This window comes from Dreissena polymorpha, chromosome 11 (genome assembly GCF_020536995.1).
Source record: "Dreissena polymorpha isolate Duluth1 chromosome 11, UMN_Dpol_1.0, whole genome shotgun sequence".
NCBI lineage: Eukaryota > Metazoa > Mollusca > Bivalvia > Myida > Dreissenidae > Dreissena > Dreissena polymorpha.
In genome coordinates, this window is record NC_068365.1 from 4890852 (window position 1) to 4906507 (window position 15656).

Consider the following 15656-nt stretch of genomic DNA (forward strand, 5'->3'; position numbering starts at 1 on the left):
TGAACTGAAATCAACACATAATAAAGATTATTGTAGAATCAATTGAATGGATTATTTTTCATAACTTATTGGATATCTTCTTTATTTTATTTTCCAACAATTGTTTTCTTATTTTTCCGTAGGAATATTGGACATTTAGCTTTGCAGACTTCAGTCTGATGAACATTTTTTCTTTTACATGGAACATTAAAGCTAAATATAAATCAATCTATACAAACTCAAGTGAATATTTTGCTATGGTCTCTTTAAGAAACCTCTTTTAATAATTTAACCTTTAGACTGGAGAAGGATGTTTTGTAGATATTGTTTGAGTGGTTCAATACAGACCAACGTTTGAGTGGTTCAATAAAGAACAATCCAGCCACTAGTCAATAATTAGGAGCATTCTCCTCAACAAGGAAAATTTTAGGCTTGCTTGTCTATTCAGATTGAGATGTTATCGTCTGAAACTAATTGATTTCTGAAACACACTTAACTAAATAGTACCATCATTATGACTTAATACTTGGAAAAAGTATTTTGAGTATGAAAACCCATCAATGGTTTAATAGTTTCCTAGAAGATTCAATGTATACACTTATTCAACATTTTTAAACAATCCCCACATTATGCTGGGCAAAGTATTTGTTATTGACTGACATTTTAGTAATAAACAACAGTGTATAAGAATAAATTAATGTGCTTTTCTTATCTCATATTCCATAAATGGCCGTATATTACTTGAATAATGCTGCATACACAATTGCTATCATTATTTTCCAATGCTTGTCATACATCAATAAAGGAAGTTATTTCCAATTTGCGTTATTAACCTAACGTGCAGATGCAATTGGATGCAAATTATATAGAAGTTATGTGGATTTAAATAGTTTTATAATGCAACTGCATAAGTAAAATTATAAAATTGCGTTAATTAATTCTCATTTTAACACCACCCGAATCCTGATTTTTGTTGAATTTGAAGGAAATTAAAGATAATTTAAAATTAAAGGTTATTTTGAGATTCCTCATGCTGTTAATCTGAAATACATCTCATCTTGGAGTTATTCTGCAAAAACAATCATGGGGATATTCTGCAATAAATAATGAAGTTATTCTGTAATCAAAGCAATTCATGATATATCGGCTTTCACAGGAAAATCCGCAGGATATTTTAAGCGAATTTTAAGTTTGATATTTCCTATTTTTTCAACTAAATGTTTTATTTTCTGTATCATGTGTTTAGTTCTTAAGGTCTAAAGAATGTTAATGTTATGCGATTACATATCATAATGATTAATTTTCAATCTTCTCCTTTATCAGGTGAATTGCAACTAAGTGGAATGCGATTGCACTTGATTTTAAACACTATCAGTTCTATAACATACAATCCAGTCTCGCTCTGGGAAAACGGTGCTTAATGCATCCCTAAGTTAAGTGTCGTCCCTGATCAGGCAGTGCAGTCCACTTTTGTGTATTTTCTTTGTTTATAGGAAGTCTCGAAAGGCGGAATGTTTCGTCCCTGATCAGCCTAAGCGCGATAAGCCCTGTTTTCCTAGAGCGAGGCTTATATCTACTCATCAATGAATCACACCACAGCCACAGAAGAACCTACTATACACGCGTTTTTCGATGAGAGCATGTCGCGGTCTTGCGCAGTGGTTTTATTTTAAGAGGCTTGCGGATTATATCGACGTCACGTGTTATGCCCCACTGAAAATATTACTTCTACTTCGAGTTGAACTGACGGCAGATAGAGCCGGCGCTTTATTGTGTTATGAAACGCTTAATTATTTAATGAAAGTTGTTTACACAATATCTTTTTAAAAAATGAATATATCTAAATGACTTAACCGTGGACGTAAGTGGTTTATAACAGCGAGATTATTAAACCTGGAAAATTCCATTCTCGTACGTTAGTTCGGTGAGTAGATTGACTGTCATCTCTAATTTGCATTCACGTACATAGAAAATTGTGTCTGATATTAAATAATTATTTGTTTATATCAAGTACGAGTGTATATGGCCAACCAATAATATAACTTAACTTCAAAGAAATTCCTTTCGAATGATTTTAAAATCGAAATTGTCCTATACTAACTCTCTGTGTGTATTTGCATGTGTCACTTGTTCGAGATAAATGTTATATTAAATCCGTCGTGGCAGTAGACTATTGGTGAACATTACAAACATATTTGGTAACACATCGAATTAATAATGCAGGCTATCAAGTCGATTGTATTTTTATCGAAAGTGCAAAACATTTTAATATTGTTAAAAACTACAGCATCTTACCTTCAAACTAATTGTGCATGTGTTTTGAAATCAAACTTATTTTTCAAATCGGAAGTTATTTTTGTCGTGTTTTATTCATTTTCTTCCTACAGCTTTATCGAACGATTGATTGATGTACATAAAATGCGTATGAGAGTTAAAACTTTTTTCTTTTAAAATGTCAAACAATAGCACCATTGGGAATCCTATGTCTTCTTGAATGGTTTGAGCGTGTATGAGTACAAATGTACAGCGACCCGAAGGCTCATTAGATGGGAGTGGGATTATTGCAACTATGCAAGAATGCCCGCTTGGTTTTGCGAAATTAGTTTTGATTTGTTTTTACAACCAGCTTCATTGATACGACCAGGACTGTCTGTACCCGTATGACGATACACCGTTCACATTCAGTGTTTCATAAACATAGTCCAGTTATGAACAGGGAGGATAACAGTCTCTTAGGCTTTTGATTATTCAGGTATGTTTGTAAATTTATATATTGCGTAATGAATGTGACAAGGCATAATAGTTTACAGAGCGCTTTTAACGTTTTCTGAGGTTTAATGCGATGTTATCAGAACTTAAACTCTGAACAAAACAAATTATTTATACGAAACAAAATATGAACGCAAAGGATAACCCTTCGTAATGCCTTCTCTTATTGAATCACGGATTTTGTAATCAAATTTATGTTTACTCCCAGCTTTGAAAATGGCAGAAGGAGGCGTGGTATATACGCGGTCAGAGACTGGAAGCGATCATAGACACAGCGGCCTGTACAGCCGTCACTCTCGAGTAAGTCAGAGAATAAGGTGGTATAGTTATAACTCTTAGGTAAGTCCTTGGCTGAGAGCGTTCCAAAACGCAGCAGCGTGTGTAGTTGTCACTTTCAGATAATTCAAGGATTGAGAGCATTCTCAGACGCAGCAGCGTATAAAATTGTCAGTCTAAGGTTAGTAAAGACAAAAGAACGTTTCAAGATGCACTTATTCGTATAGATGCTATTCTTTGGTAAGTAATAAACTGAGACCGTTACCAGACGCAGCAGCTCGCATAGTCTTCACCTCTCTGATGAGTCAAGGACCGAGAGCGTTCCAAGGCGCATTATCCTCTACAGTTGTCATTCTCAGGTATGTCAACGACTGACAGCGTTCCCAGTCGCAGCAGCGGCCATAGCTGTCATTCTCAGGTAAATCGACGACTGAGAGCGTTTCCAGAAGCATCAGCGTGTGTAGTTGTCATATTCAGGTAAGACAAGGGCATTGCCAGACGCAGCAGCGTGTACTATTTTCACTCTCATGTAGGTCGGGAGAGCCTTCCGAGACACAGCCGCCTGCTCATTTTTGTATTTAAAGATGTTTAATTTCAAAACGAAAGAATGAGCAAAATTAAAACAATTGAAGGGAATGAATTTAGCTAGTTCTTAAAGTTTCGATAAAAAACTTTAATAATATGAGTACATTCGTTATTATCCACACATTGTCATAAAAGAATTGGCACGTATCAGTCTCCTTATTTTTTTATTCATACTCTATCCTCAGAAATTAGCCTCTAACAATAATATGATAATATCCATACACTTTGAGAATGACTATCTGCAGTTATCTGTTTATTATGTTCTTGATGCATGTAAACACAATCTTTAACAAGTATCATATGATTGGTATTACTTTCCACAATCGCCCGGAATGACATTTCAAACTCACAATGTGTGCAGCTTTATAAACTGGGTTTTCAAAACAAACGTCATATAATTAGCTTTGTTGGGTTTTGGAGCGACTATTTAATGAAATCTCAAACGTGGATCCCGAATTATTTGATAACATATATTTTGTCTTATCAATCTCATCTGAATCCCGTTTAGTCTGTTTTAAGCTATAACTAAAAAATGCGCCTTTGTCTAAAATGAACCCACCTTTAAACATAGTGCATACATGCAATTTTCTTCATAAAAAGGATATAATAACGAGCATATTTATTTGGTATAATCAATGATTGAAAAAAACAATAAGACTCGGCACAAGAGCGAAAGATTACTTTTACAATTTCATTACCACAAATATATTACTGATTTTGTATAAAATGACAATATTGGTAGTATTAGTATCCATAACACCATGGTGCGTGTGTGTGTTTATAAACACTACTTGTAAATCTTAATGTTCAAACACGTACTTAAATATAATAAATGATAAACAAATATTACACAAATGATGCATGTATTTAATTGAACTCGTTCTATTTATGGTGCTATTTAATATTTCAACATACAGTTAAATCGTTTATCAAGAGTCATAATTTTTAATTTAACAAACCTTGCAGTAAGGTTTGTTAAATTAAAAATTATGACTCTTGATAAACGATTTAACTGTATGTTGAAATATTATCTTTCAACAAAACTTTCAAGATTATTATTTTAATGTGTTTGTAGTTTTAATCCGATAAAATTTTAATCTATAACTGGCATTAACATCGTGTCATTTTGTTTTTAGAATTATGTGGAAAATGTGTCCGTGGCGATCTGTACTATAATGACCCGGCTCGGATACGGCGAGGAGATCAGACGGTGGCGGGTTGAGAAATATAGGAAGAAAGATAGGCTGTGGAATAAAATATTGACTGATTGTATGAATAAAATATTGACTGATTGTATTGTAATCACAGCAGGTAGCAAGGCAGAGGGGCTGACCAGCTTTTTTGAAAGTGATATGGACATGTTATTTATACTGAAACATGTACTCTGTGTGGAAGCTGGTACCAATCTTGACACTATACCAGATGACATAGACGTATTTAGGATGGATACACGTGTATATCCAGGACACTGTATACTTTTACAAGAGAGACCAGCTACTATGCGTAATGAACTAATTAACAATTCTCTTTGTGATAATGGATATGGAGACGTTCTGTTAAGCAGTTGTTTATGGAAAGATTATATATTATGTAATAATTTAAATATACCTCCATTCTTTGGGCATTTTGCTAAACCAACCGGGCCGTCGATACCTGCTGTAGCATTAGGTATTATATCTCAGGACAATGTAAACGCTATACCCTGTCATTGCCCCAGCATCCTCCAACGATGGGCTGCCAGACCCCGACATTGGCCGTCCCCAGTCATAGTTCAGAAAGTCGTTTCATTGGGAGCTTGGGTAACCCCGGTAGGACACAAGGGAAGTGATTACAAGCACATGGAATGGCGGATTTGTTTCAACATCGGGGAGACAGAGCTAGTGAACAATCTCAATGAAACACAAGCTAAAGTCTATGTTATTCTAAAAATGATCCTCAAAGATTTACTGAAACCAACTAATAAAGAAATAACATCGTACGTGTTGAAAAACATAATATTATGGCAAGCTGAAAACACACAACCGACAGAGTTTCATGAACGTAGCTTACTTCACTGGCTGCATGACGGTCTGAGACAGCTTAGGACTGCAATTGACAAAAAACAACTTTGCTACTACATGATTCCAGAGAGAAATTTAATGGCAGCCTGTGGGTTGGAGGATGCGCTGCAGAGCAAATGGGTAGCAGATATAACGGACATGATGGACGAAGGCCCCAGGGTAATACTTAGATTAGAGAAGATACGGATGGCCATTGTCGCGTCACCGGAGCCGATGTTGTGGTTTAGCCAGAAAAGGATGGAGGTGGAGATTTTGTACCTGGAGCTTATCAATAGAGTGACGCAAATAATCTATGAGAATGGGGAGTTTGATCTTGGATTTTTGGCTTTGGTGTTTAATCTTTCCCTCAACGTGAATGACGTGTTGGAACGAATTCATCATGAGGGCAATCCTGCAATTGGTCTGATAGATGTTTTAAATCGACTGCTAATGTAATAGTGCAATGAAAATACTAAAAGTACATGTGTATCATAGCTGTAATAATTGTAATATGGTATCTTCAAAAAATACATAAAGGGACACATCGACGGCTTATATTTAAAAAATATAACATCGTGTTTGCACTATTTATTAAATAGATGCTTAACTCATGGTTCTCGTATTTTAAACTCTCATTAAAGTTCCTTTTTTTATATTAACGATTGTCCTGAACACTTTTGAAACGTGCGCGAGAACATGAGTAGTATAGAGTTTTTCTGACTATTTCGTGTTTATGTACTTAAAATATTGGACTTGACCTCTACACAAGTTTATTATTGGTGATTGTTCGGGTCACACGTAGGGCATATATGTTACATATACGTACTCATTTTGTTTGTACTAGACTTGTGTATCTACATTCGTTGTGTACATCATGTACATATATTGCAAAACGAGATCAGTTAAATCTATCTTTGAAACACGATATAAAAATAATATGCATTATTCTATATCCAATAAATTCATCCAATCGGCATTCTTCATATGTACCACGTGACCGTCCAATATATTCCGGTATTGGATCCAAAAAGTCTGTACTTTTTCCATATTGGACAGTTAATTACAAGTGCACTAAGCAATTGTTTTATAATGACAGAAGCCATTACCGGGAAAAAGTATCCGAATGTACAATAATCGATTCACACAAGCGCTTATCTTGAAAATAGCATAGATGCAATTAATTAAAGGATTTTAAAATCAACATTTAAATTAAAATGAAACAAAGAGTTGAATAAAGAGATATAGAATAAAAAGCTTAGTAGACGTTTAAACTTTACAATACGTGATATATTTGGACTCGCACACAGTTTGAAGTCATATTGGACTCGCCTAACGGCTCGTCCAATATGACGTCAAACTGAATGCTCGGCCAAATATATCTCCGTATTGTACAGTGAAACGTCTAATAATCTATAAATATTAAAGGCTGTATCGTTTGGCTGGCTACAGATTTGTGGTAAAGTATTTGCAAATTGAATGATGCAATTACAATATTTGCTTTAAAGTGTAAAGATTCACCCACCAAATTCAAAAAAGTCGTGGATGAAACGCTTAGGAACATAAATTCAGATTGCCTAAGTATTCTTTAATGTGTAGCACAGCAGAATATGGTTGGCTGATCGTAATACCTAATTTCAAAACGAGTTTACGTGATCAGATGAGCGGAATAAAATAGTATTGTTACGACGTATAAAAATGTTTACAAAAAAAAATGTAAGTCTGGATATGTGATATATTTTTATTCAGATATGTGAAACTAATTTAAAATAAATAACACTAAATAAAATATCATTAAACTAATCATAAATAAGCTCAGTTGAATTATCCTAAGGGATATTAAATTATTATAACTCTCTGATTATAATCCTTTAATTGATGTTTCGGCATAAGCACACATTTGACATAAGATTGAGACAAAATATGTAAGTGTTAAAAGTCATTTCATTTTTGGCGAATTTTTACATTTTTGGCGCCATTTTATATAACGTCAGTAATGACGTCATCATGTACAACGTCATTTGACGTTTAAAAACATTTTCTTTGTTATTTAAATTGTGCAGTCAAAAGACGTAAACATGTACTTAACATATAATTTCCATTGTTTTGATAAAGGCATTATGCCGAAACGTCAATTTAAGGAGTATATGCAGAGAGTTATAATCATAAATAGTTTATACTAGCCATTAATTGGTTTAATACATATTGACACAGTTAAAAGTATGCCGCTGGTCGATTCAGACATCGAATTTCCCTGCTATGAAAGTATGCTTTACCTTTATTTTGTGCTTTAGAATAACTAAGCTATATGAGTATTGTATTGCGTGTGTAACAAATTTATGTCAAGGTGTTGCTTTCTATGAATCATTCCACAAATTATACATACGTTAAAAATAAGATACATTCAGCAGATTTATGATACTTTATAAGTAAGAGGACACCATATAACACTCGTAGGCATAGATAGCATTCTGTAGATAGTTTAATGCAGCTGCTTTATATTTAAGGGCCGTCATGCGAAAATGGGTATTATATAAAAGGGGCCAGCGTTGTTCCTGAAAATCGCACAGTCTGAACCGGAGTTTCCTTGTCCGCTAACGATATCACGAAACTTTACGTGACGTAATATCGGACACGGTAGCTCCAAACCAGAATGTGCGATCGCACTATACTTATTTTTGCATGACGCCGGTCATAGTTCTTAAATATGGATTAAGAAGTTCATTCTCATGTTCTGTACTAAATATATCTTCAGCATATAGCTGTCCCATAAATAAACGTATTAAAACTTGACAAAAACATGTTTACTTTATGTTCAAAACATTATATATAGTACTACACATGTAGTGCTCAGTTCAAATTATCAAATGGTAGGATTGAGAGCATAACAGTCCTTCCTATCTGATTTATAACTTGTATAATTATTATTATTATCATTATTATTATTTTTATTATTATTATTATTATTATTATTATTAGCAGTAGTAGTAGTAGTAGTAGTAGTAGTAGTAGTAGTAATAGAGGCAGAGGTAGCAGTGGTGGTGGTGGTGGTGGTGGTGGTGGTGTTGTTGGTGTTGTTGGTGGTGGTGGTGGCGGCGGCGGCGGTGGTGGTGGCGGCGGCGGCGGCGGCGGCGGTGGTGGTGGTGGTGGTGGTGGTGGTGGTGGTGGTGGTGGTGGTGGTGGTGGTGGTGGTGGTGGTGGTGGTGGTGAGGGTGGTGGTGGTGGTGGTGGTGGTGGTGGTGGTGGTGGTGGTGGTGGTGGTGGTGGTGGTGGTGGTGGTGGTGGTGGTGGTGGTGGTGGTGGTGGTGGTGGTGGTGGTGGTGGTGGTGGTGGTGGTGGTGGTGGTGGTGGTGGTGGTGGTGGTGGTGGTGGTGGTGGTGGTGGTGGTGTGGTGGCGGTAATGGTGGCGGAAGCGGCGGCGGTGGTGGTGGGTGGTGGCAGCGGCGGCGGTGGTGGTGGTTGTGGTGGTAGTAGGAAGAGTAGAAGTTGATAGAGTAGTAGTAATAATGATACAAGCAACAGCAGCAAAATTAATATTATTTGTGTTATTGTTGTTGTTGTTGTTCTTGTTCGCCGAACGGTAGTGCGATTATGTGATGCTGAATATATATATATATAAAATATTTCAAAATATTTCAAAATATGCAACAGTGACGATTCACATTTGTAAAACCACATAAAGTACGGTATATCCCGTTTTATAGAAAGACATACATACAGTTTATTCAGACTTATGCATAAGTACATCGTCTTCATGCGTAAATACACATAGTATACTACGTAAAGTAAATAGGTAGAACAACATAACATTACATAACATAATATATTCGCTTAAAAATACATATAAATAATATCGATGGTAAGAACACGTAGGTTCTTACGTTTATTAAACAGTATTATTCAGAATCGCATTTCTTATCACAAAAGCTTCTTTGATAAGTTTGCATACATTATAAAATATTGATTTTTTTTTCTTTTTACATAACTCAGTGAAACAGCGGCATAAACATATAATATGGTTTTTCATCTTCTAAATTGAAGTCATTACAACATAGACAATGATGTACATTTCGTAGAATTTCGTAGAATGTTATTCTGAGCGTGTCTGCCAGTTTGGATTCTCAACGGTTGTGCAGAGACTCTTAATCTTACACAAAATAAAGCATTACCAGCAACATAACATGTATTTATATTAACCTGTGACAATCGATTGCAAAATGTTCAATGTAAGGTTAAATATCATCTGACTTTGTAACTTCTCAAGAATAATTTAATAAAGAACCCACATAAGAGTTTTTAAAAAACGGACACATTTTTTTTCAGAATAATTGCATTTAAACAATAGTGTCATCATTGCCTTAATGGCTCTACCAACCAAATGATCCTGGTTAAATAAAAAAGAACTGTTTAATTCAACACGGTTCATCAATAGTTAAAAAATATCAACCACAACAAGGACATTACAATTGTATGTCCATTTATCGTTGTATGTTAATCCATCCCTTTTCCGAAGCAGAGTTTTTGCAATGTTAACTTCAAGCCCCCAAGAATTGCAATATAAAAATAACTTATCCAAATGTGATTGAACTTGAGCAGGTGACTTGCCTAAAATAGCAAAGTCATCAGCAAATAATAATAACACAGTCATGTAATCTTGTAAGTAAAGTTCTGTAAGTTAAGTTAAGGTCAAAACCCAGTTCTGTATACATAGTAGTTGTATGTATAAATAAACCACTTGAATAGACATAGTGCCAGAGAAGTAAATATAATATTAAGTGCATTTGTGCAACATCAATTTATTTTCTTTTAATTGGCATTTGACTCCAAATCTTCGTTTACAAGTTTACAAGTAGTTGCCAAAACACAACTAAAATTATTATTAGAATTTGACAGTCTATTATACGCGCATGTTGCAAGAAAACACTTGCCCTCTATCTGTAAATGCCTATTTAGAATAGCAATATTGAGCACAGTCAAAGCATTAAGAAACACGTAATAAGACCAAACAGATTTTTACGCAAAACCTACACAGTGTGATTTGAACTCGCGAATAAACAAAATTAATCATGCAATTTAGAGTATCTACATAATGAGACGTTTAACGTTATGCATCATTTTTTAAATGGTCGTAAAAGTTATCTTGGCTGCGTTAGATGTATGGCCCTCTGTCTGTTTTCCCGCTAAAGACTACATGTACATTGTGTGTTTCAACTCCTATTGATCTACTGGGTTAATCTCGCTTATACTTTTACAAATGCATCACCTCAGTGTGTATATGATCGAATAGAAAGGACGTGCGGCTGCAACAAATGTCGGCACTATTATGGCCCTTTGTTTTCAACTCCTCCTTAACTACTACATGAACGTCACTTAAACATTCACAGTTAAATGACCTGAACGTGTACATGATCGCTTTGGCTGTATGACTCCTTGTTATTTTTTTCATCAATAGAATATTTAGTAATTAAATGCGGTATTTTCAACTCCTCTTTAATTGCTCGGCGGATTGTGATCAAACTGTAGTTTAAATACCTGTATGTGTACATGATTGTTAAGAAAGGAAACGTTGCTGCAACGTGGTTATGCAGAATTATGGCCGTTTTGTCAGTCGTATCATATACTAGAATAGTGCACTTGTCTGCGACCAAAAATATGTCGTAAGGGCATCATTGCCTGTGACACAGTTTAAGTTAAAAATATAATACTCGTTCCGCATTACCTGCAATTGTATGTTGGGGATGTCTCTTATACATAATCTTTAGTAAGTAATCTTTATAAGTCACTACTTAAATCCCCTTATATAGTATAATAATCAGCTGAAACAAACAGGAGGTTTCTTCTATACACAAGTCCAGGTTAGGCGGAAAGTGTCGTACTTACAAAGCATGTGCGGACTTTAAAGTCTGATGTGAGATGATATTTTAAGCACATGCATTAAGCACAGTTTTCCCAGAACGACTGAAAACTCGTTGTTAAAAAAACAAACTATTTAAAGACTTTCAGCCACAGGCATCCATTAAGGTAAATGGCAGTTTTTCATTTCAGGCAAACCACGTAGGCAAAGGCCTACCTTAACAGACGCAAATATTGAACCTAAAGTCGTAGTGGTTGTCAACTAAAAGACCGTATCACAGATAAACTACGGCATGGAGCATTTTTACACAGAGACGTTGTACTCGAAGGATATGTTTATTTAATAGTGTTCAAGCAATATTCTCGTCATAGTCAGGAAAAACTGAATGAAGACTACACTATCATATCACACTAAAATGCGTGTTGTCATTCTGTTTCTGAAATAACTTGTTTGTTTAATAACTTGCTCCAAGATAATTGTGTGATCTATCTGGTCTTGGAGCGAGCGCAGAGCATTTTAGAAAAGAATGATCCTATCGATCCCGATGACCATGACTTTGACTTTATGTGTCCTCAGGCACTAACAAGTATGCACCTATCCTGCCAGTTTACTTAAAAATATACGCAAGGCTGAACGATTAATCAAAGATGCTGAAACGTAAAGAAAATCTTCCGTTACAAATACTGTCCCAAGAAGACGGTCGATCGACTCTTATACATCAAAATTATTTACGCTACATATAACGAAATATCGGTCACAAAACGGCGGTTGTCAGTACTCATACACTCTCCTGCGCATTCTCAGCCTACCTTAGTGGGTACACAGCAATAAATGTCCATGCATTTGTCGGTAGCTGAAAACTTCTCTTAACTCTTGAATCAGACGGTTAGCAAAAATGGCTGTATACACCATTGACCAAAATGGCTGACAGGGGCGGGAGAGAACTCACAAACTCTGCATTGACAGTCTGGCGGTCAACAACGGAGGTAGCGGAGAACTCACAAACTCCGCATTGACAGTCTGGCGGTCAACAACGGAGGTAGCGGAGAACTCACAAACTCCGCATCAGCACTCTGGCGGACAACAACGGAGGTAGCGAGTCCGACTGACAGGGTCGGGAGAGAACTGACAAACTCTGCATTGACAGGCTGGCGGTCAACAACGGAGGTAGCGGGTCCGACTCTAGTGCACTTATGTCAGAACAATTTGATTAGCTGTTCGACGGACTTTTACCCCAAACCTTATCAGCGAGTGAAATTAACAAATGTGTACTTCATTTCAGAACTCAGAAAATGAAATATGAAAGTTTAAACATAACGAAACGAATAAACAACAGCCCTGCATTTACAAAATTTGGATGCGGGGCAAATGGACCCTTTAAGTACAATAAAATCATAATAATAACTTTATTTCATTAACGATTGTTAGACGCGGCACATCCGACATACATATGATCAATTTGTAATGGCCTAAAGTCGAAATAATCACCACATGGCAGGCCATGTGAATTTGCAAAGTTTATACCCGAAATTAGCGTAGTTTATACACAAACAAAAGTACATGCATGGGGACGAATAACACTGTGGTATGCAATGAGTTGTGTGGATTTTTAATACGTTTTTAAACTGTTATGGCTGTAATTTATTAACAGTACAATGGACAATATTTATACACACCGGTAAATGAGCAGATTCAAAATACATGCGCATGCGTACTGATTCAGAAGTGATGGTTAAGATTTGTGCGAGTCTTGATTGTTTGTATGTGTTTTTTTTATTCCACTTAAGTATGAACATATAGTGGTCAATGCACTGATTTGTCTCACTTGAACGTTATTTTATAATATCGCTCATAAAGATACGAGGATGTTCTTAATGCCGCACCGACAGAATTCGGTGATGCTGTCGGGGCGTGGCCACCAGATGCTTTGTTGTCCGGATTGCTGATGCCGGTGAGGTTAGATTCTTGAATCACCTCAATGTTGCAGTATTCACCTTTATTACATGATTACATACAATCAGTTTCATATTGTCCACATGTAAATATTATACATCTAAAATGTTTTCTTGTTAATTTAACGAATTCTTAGTCCACGACAAATACGTTTTGACCTCAAACAAATTGCAACAGAAATATGAACATGTAGCCCATGAATAAGTTCATAGGGAAGCGGACAACGACAACGAGCGAGGCATGGTATTGTACTACGCATGGGGAGGTTAGAGGATTAGGGTAGGGGTTAGGGTAAGGGTTAGGGGTCGGGTTTGGGTCAGGGTTAGCCTTAACCCTAACCCTAACCCGACCCCTAACCCTAACCCAACCATAACCCAGGGTTATCTCCCGTATACCATGCCTCACTCGTTGTCGTTGTCCTCTTCCCAAGTTCATATTACAAAGAAATCGTCATGACAATTTGCAACCGTTAAAGATATATATATTAACAAGCTGAGGTTGCATATTATAGAATAAGTAATTCCTTCAGGTAGCAAATAAAAGACCATGTTCATTTGAAATACAATCGTGCATGACAATTTGGAGGGAGAGTGTCGGGATGGGGGGGGGGGGGTATTTAGAGAACTAATGGTGAAGAAAAGCTGGTCAGTTCCCTTAAAAAACTTCCAAACCGATGTATACTCAGTTTCAATACATATTACAGTATGGATGGTTACATAATACGGAAAAATTAATATGAACTAGAGCTTTTCACAGATGTGACGAATACCCCCACATGCCGCATTGACACATAATATTTTGCATGTCGTCTTCACAAAAAACAGCGGACACCATGCTCAATTTTTAAAACGCACTAAGTGATCCCTTGACCTAGTTTTTGACACAGAAAGGCCCATGTTCTAACTTTGCCTTAAGATCCTCTCCATAAAACTTCTTACCAAGTTTGGTGAAGATCGGATGTAAACTACTTGAATTAGAGAGCGGACACCATGCTGAATGTTAAAAAACGCACTAAGTGACCCCGTGACCTAGTTTTAGGCCCGGAATGGCCCATGTTCAAACTTGTCCTAGAGATCATTTAGATAAAACTTGTGACCACGTTTGGTGAGGATTGGATGAAAACTACTTGAATTAGAGAGCGGACAACATGGTGAGGTTTAAAACGCACTAAGATACCCCATGACCTGGTTTTGACCCGGCATAACTCATATTCAAACTTGACCTTGACATCATCTAGATACAACTTCTGACCAATTTTGATGAAGATTGGATAAAAACTACTTGAATTAGAGAGCGGACAACATGGTGAGGTTTCAAACACACTAAGTGACCCCGTGACCTAGTTTTTGACCCGGCATGGCCCATGTTCGAACTTGACCTACACATCATCTAGTTCAAACTTCTGACCAAGTGTGGTGAAGATCGGATTTTAACTACTTGAAATAGAGAGCGGACACCATGCTCAATGTGTAAAACGTACTGAGTGATCCTGTGACCTAGTTTTGAATCTGGCATGGCCCATGTTCGAACTTGGCCTTCAGATCATGTAGATAAAACTTCTGACCAAGTTTGGTAAAGATCGGATGAAAACTACTTGAATAAGAGAGAGGACACCATGCTGAATGTAAAAAAAGCACTAAGTAACCCCATGACTTAGTTTTGACCCGGCAAGGCCCATGTTTGAACTTGGCCTTAAGATCATCTAGATACAACTTCTGACCAAGTTTGGTGAAGATCGGATAAAAACTACTTTAATTAGAGAGCGGACAACATGTTGAATGTTTAAAACGCACTAAGTGACCCCGTGACCTAGTTTTTTACCCGGCAAGACCCATGTTCGAACTTGGCCTAAACATTATGTAGATACAACTTCTGACTAAGTTTGGTGAAGATCGGATGAAAACTACTTTAATTAGAGAGCGGACAACATGCTGAATGTTTAAAACGCACTAAGTGACCCCGTGACCTAGTTATTGACCCGGCAAGGCCCATGTACGAACTTGGCCTAAACATCATGTAGATACAACTTCTGACCAAGTTTGGTGAAGATCGGATGAAAAACTACTTTAATTAGAGAGCGGACACTTAATACGGACCGACAGACAGACCGACCGACCGACCGACTGACCGACCGACCGACAGACAAGTTCACTCCTATATACCCCCTAAACTTCGTTTGTGGGGGTATAAATATATCTTGCTTA

The 15656-nt window shown here is 36.6% G+C and overlaps 2 protein-coding genes across 6 annotated transcripts in view; one reads left to right on the plus strand and one right to left on the minus strand.

Annotated features, from left to right (window-relative positions):
- The first annotated feature begins 685 nt into the window (after positions 1 to 685).
- The window catches only part of LOC127850131 (uncharacterized), a 108764-nt gene continuing 93793 nt past the window's right edge, over positions 686 to 15656 (plus strand). The window contains exons 1-4 of one of the 5 annotated variants that reach the window (XM_052382929.1): positions 686 to 1903; positions 2606 to 2731; positions 2957 to 3048; positions 3384 to 3442. In XM_052382929.1, coding sequence (XP_052238889.1) covers positions 3386 to 3442 — 57 coding nt within the window. In that variant the 5' untranslated portion in view covers positions 686 to 1903; positions 2606 to 2731; positions 2957 to 3048; positions 3384 to 3385. Of the gene's footprint in view, positions 1904 to 2605; positions 2732 to 2956; positions 3049 to 3383; positions 3443 to 4745; positions 6625 to 15656 lie in introns of those variants that run through there. The other 4 variants (XM_052382924.1, XM_052382925.1, XM_052382927.1 and 1 more) reach the window with 4 other exon arrangements.
- Positions 9604 to 15656, minus strand: part of LOC127851179 (melanoma-associated antigen E1-like) — a 116141-nt gene continuing 110088 nt past the window's right edge. Inside the window, exon 3 of the mRNA XM_052384805.1 lies at positions 9604 to 9842. The gene's annotated coding sequence lies outside the window, so the exon portion shown is untranslated. The remainder of the gene's footprint in view (positions 9843 to 15656) is intronic.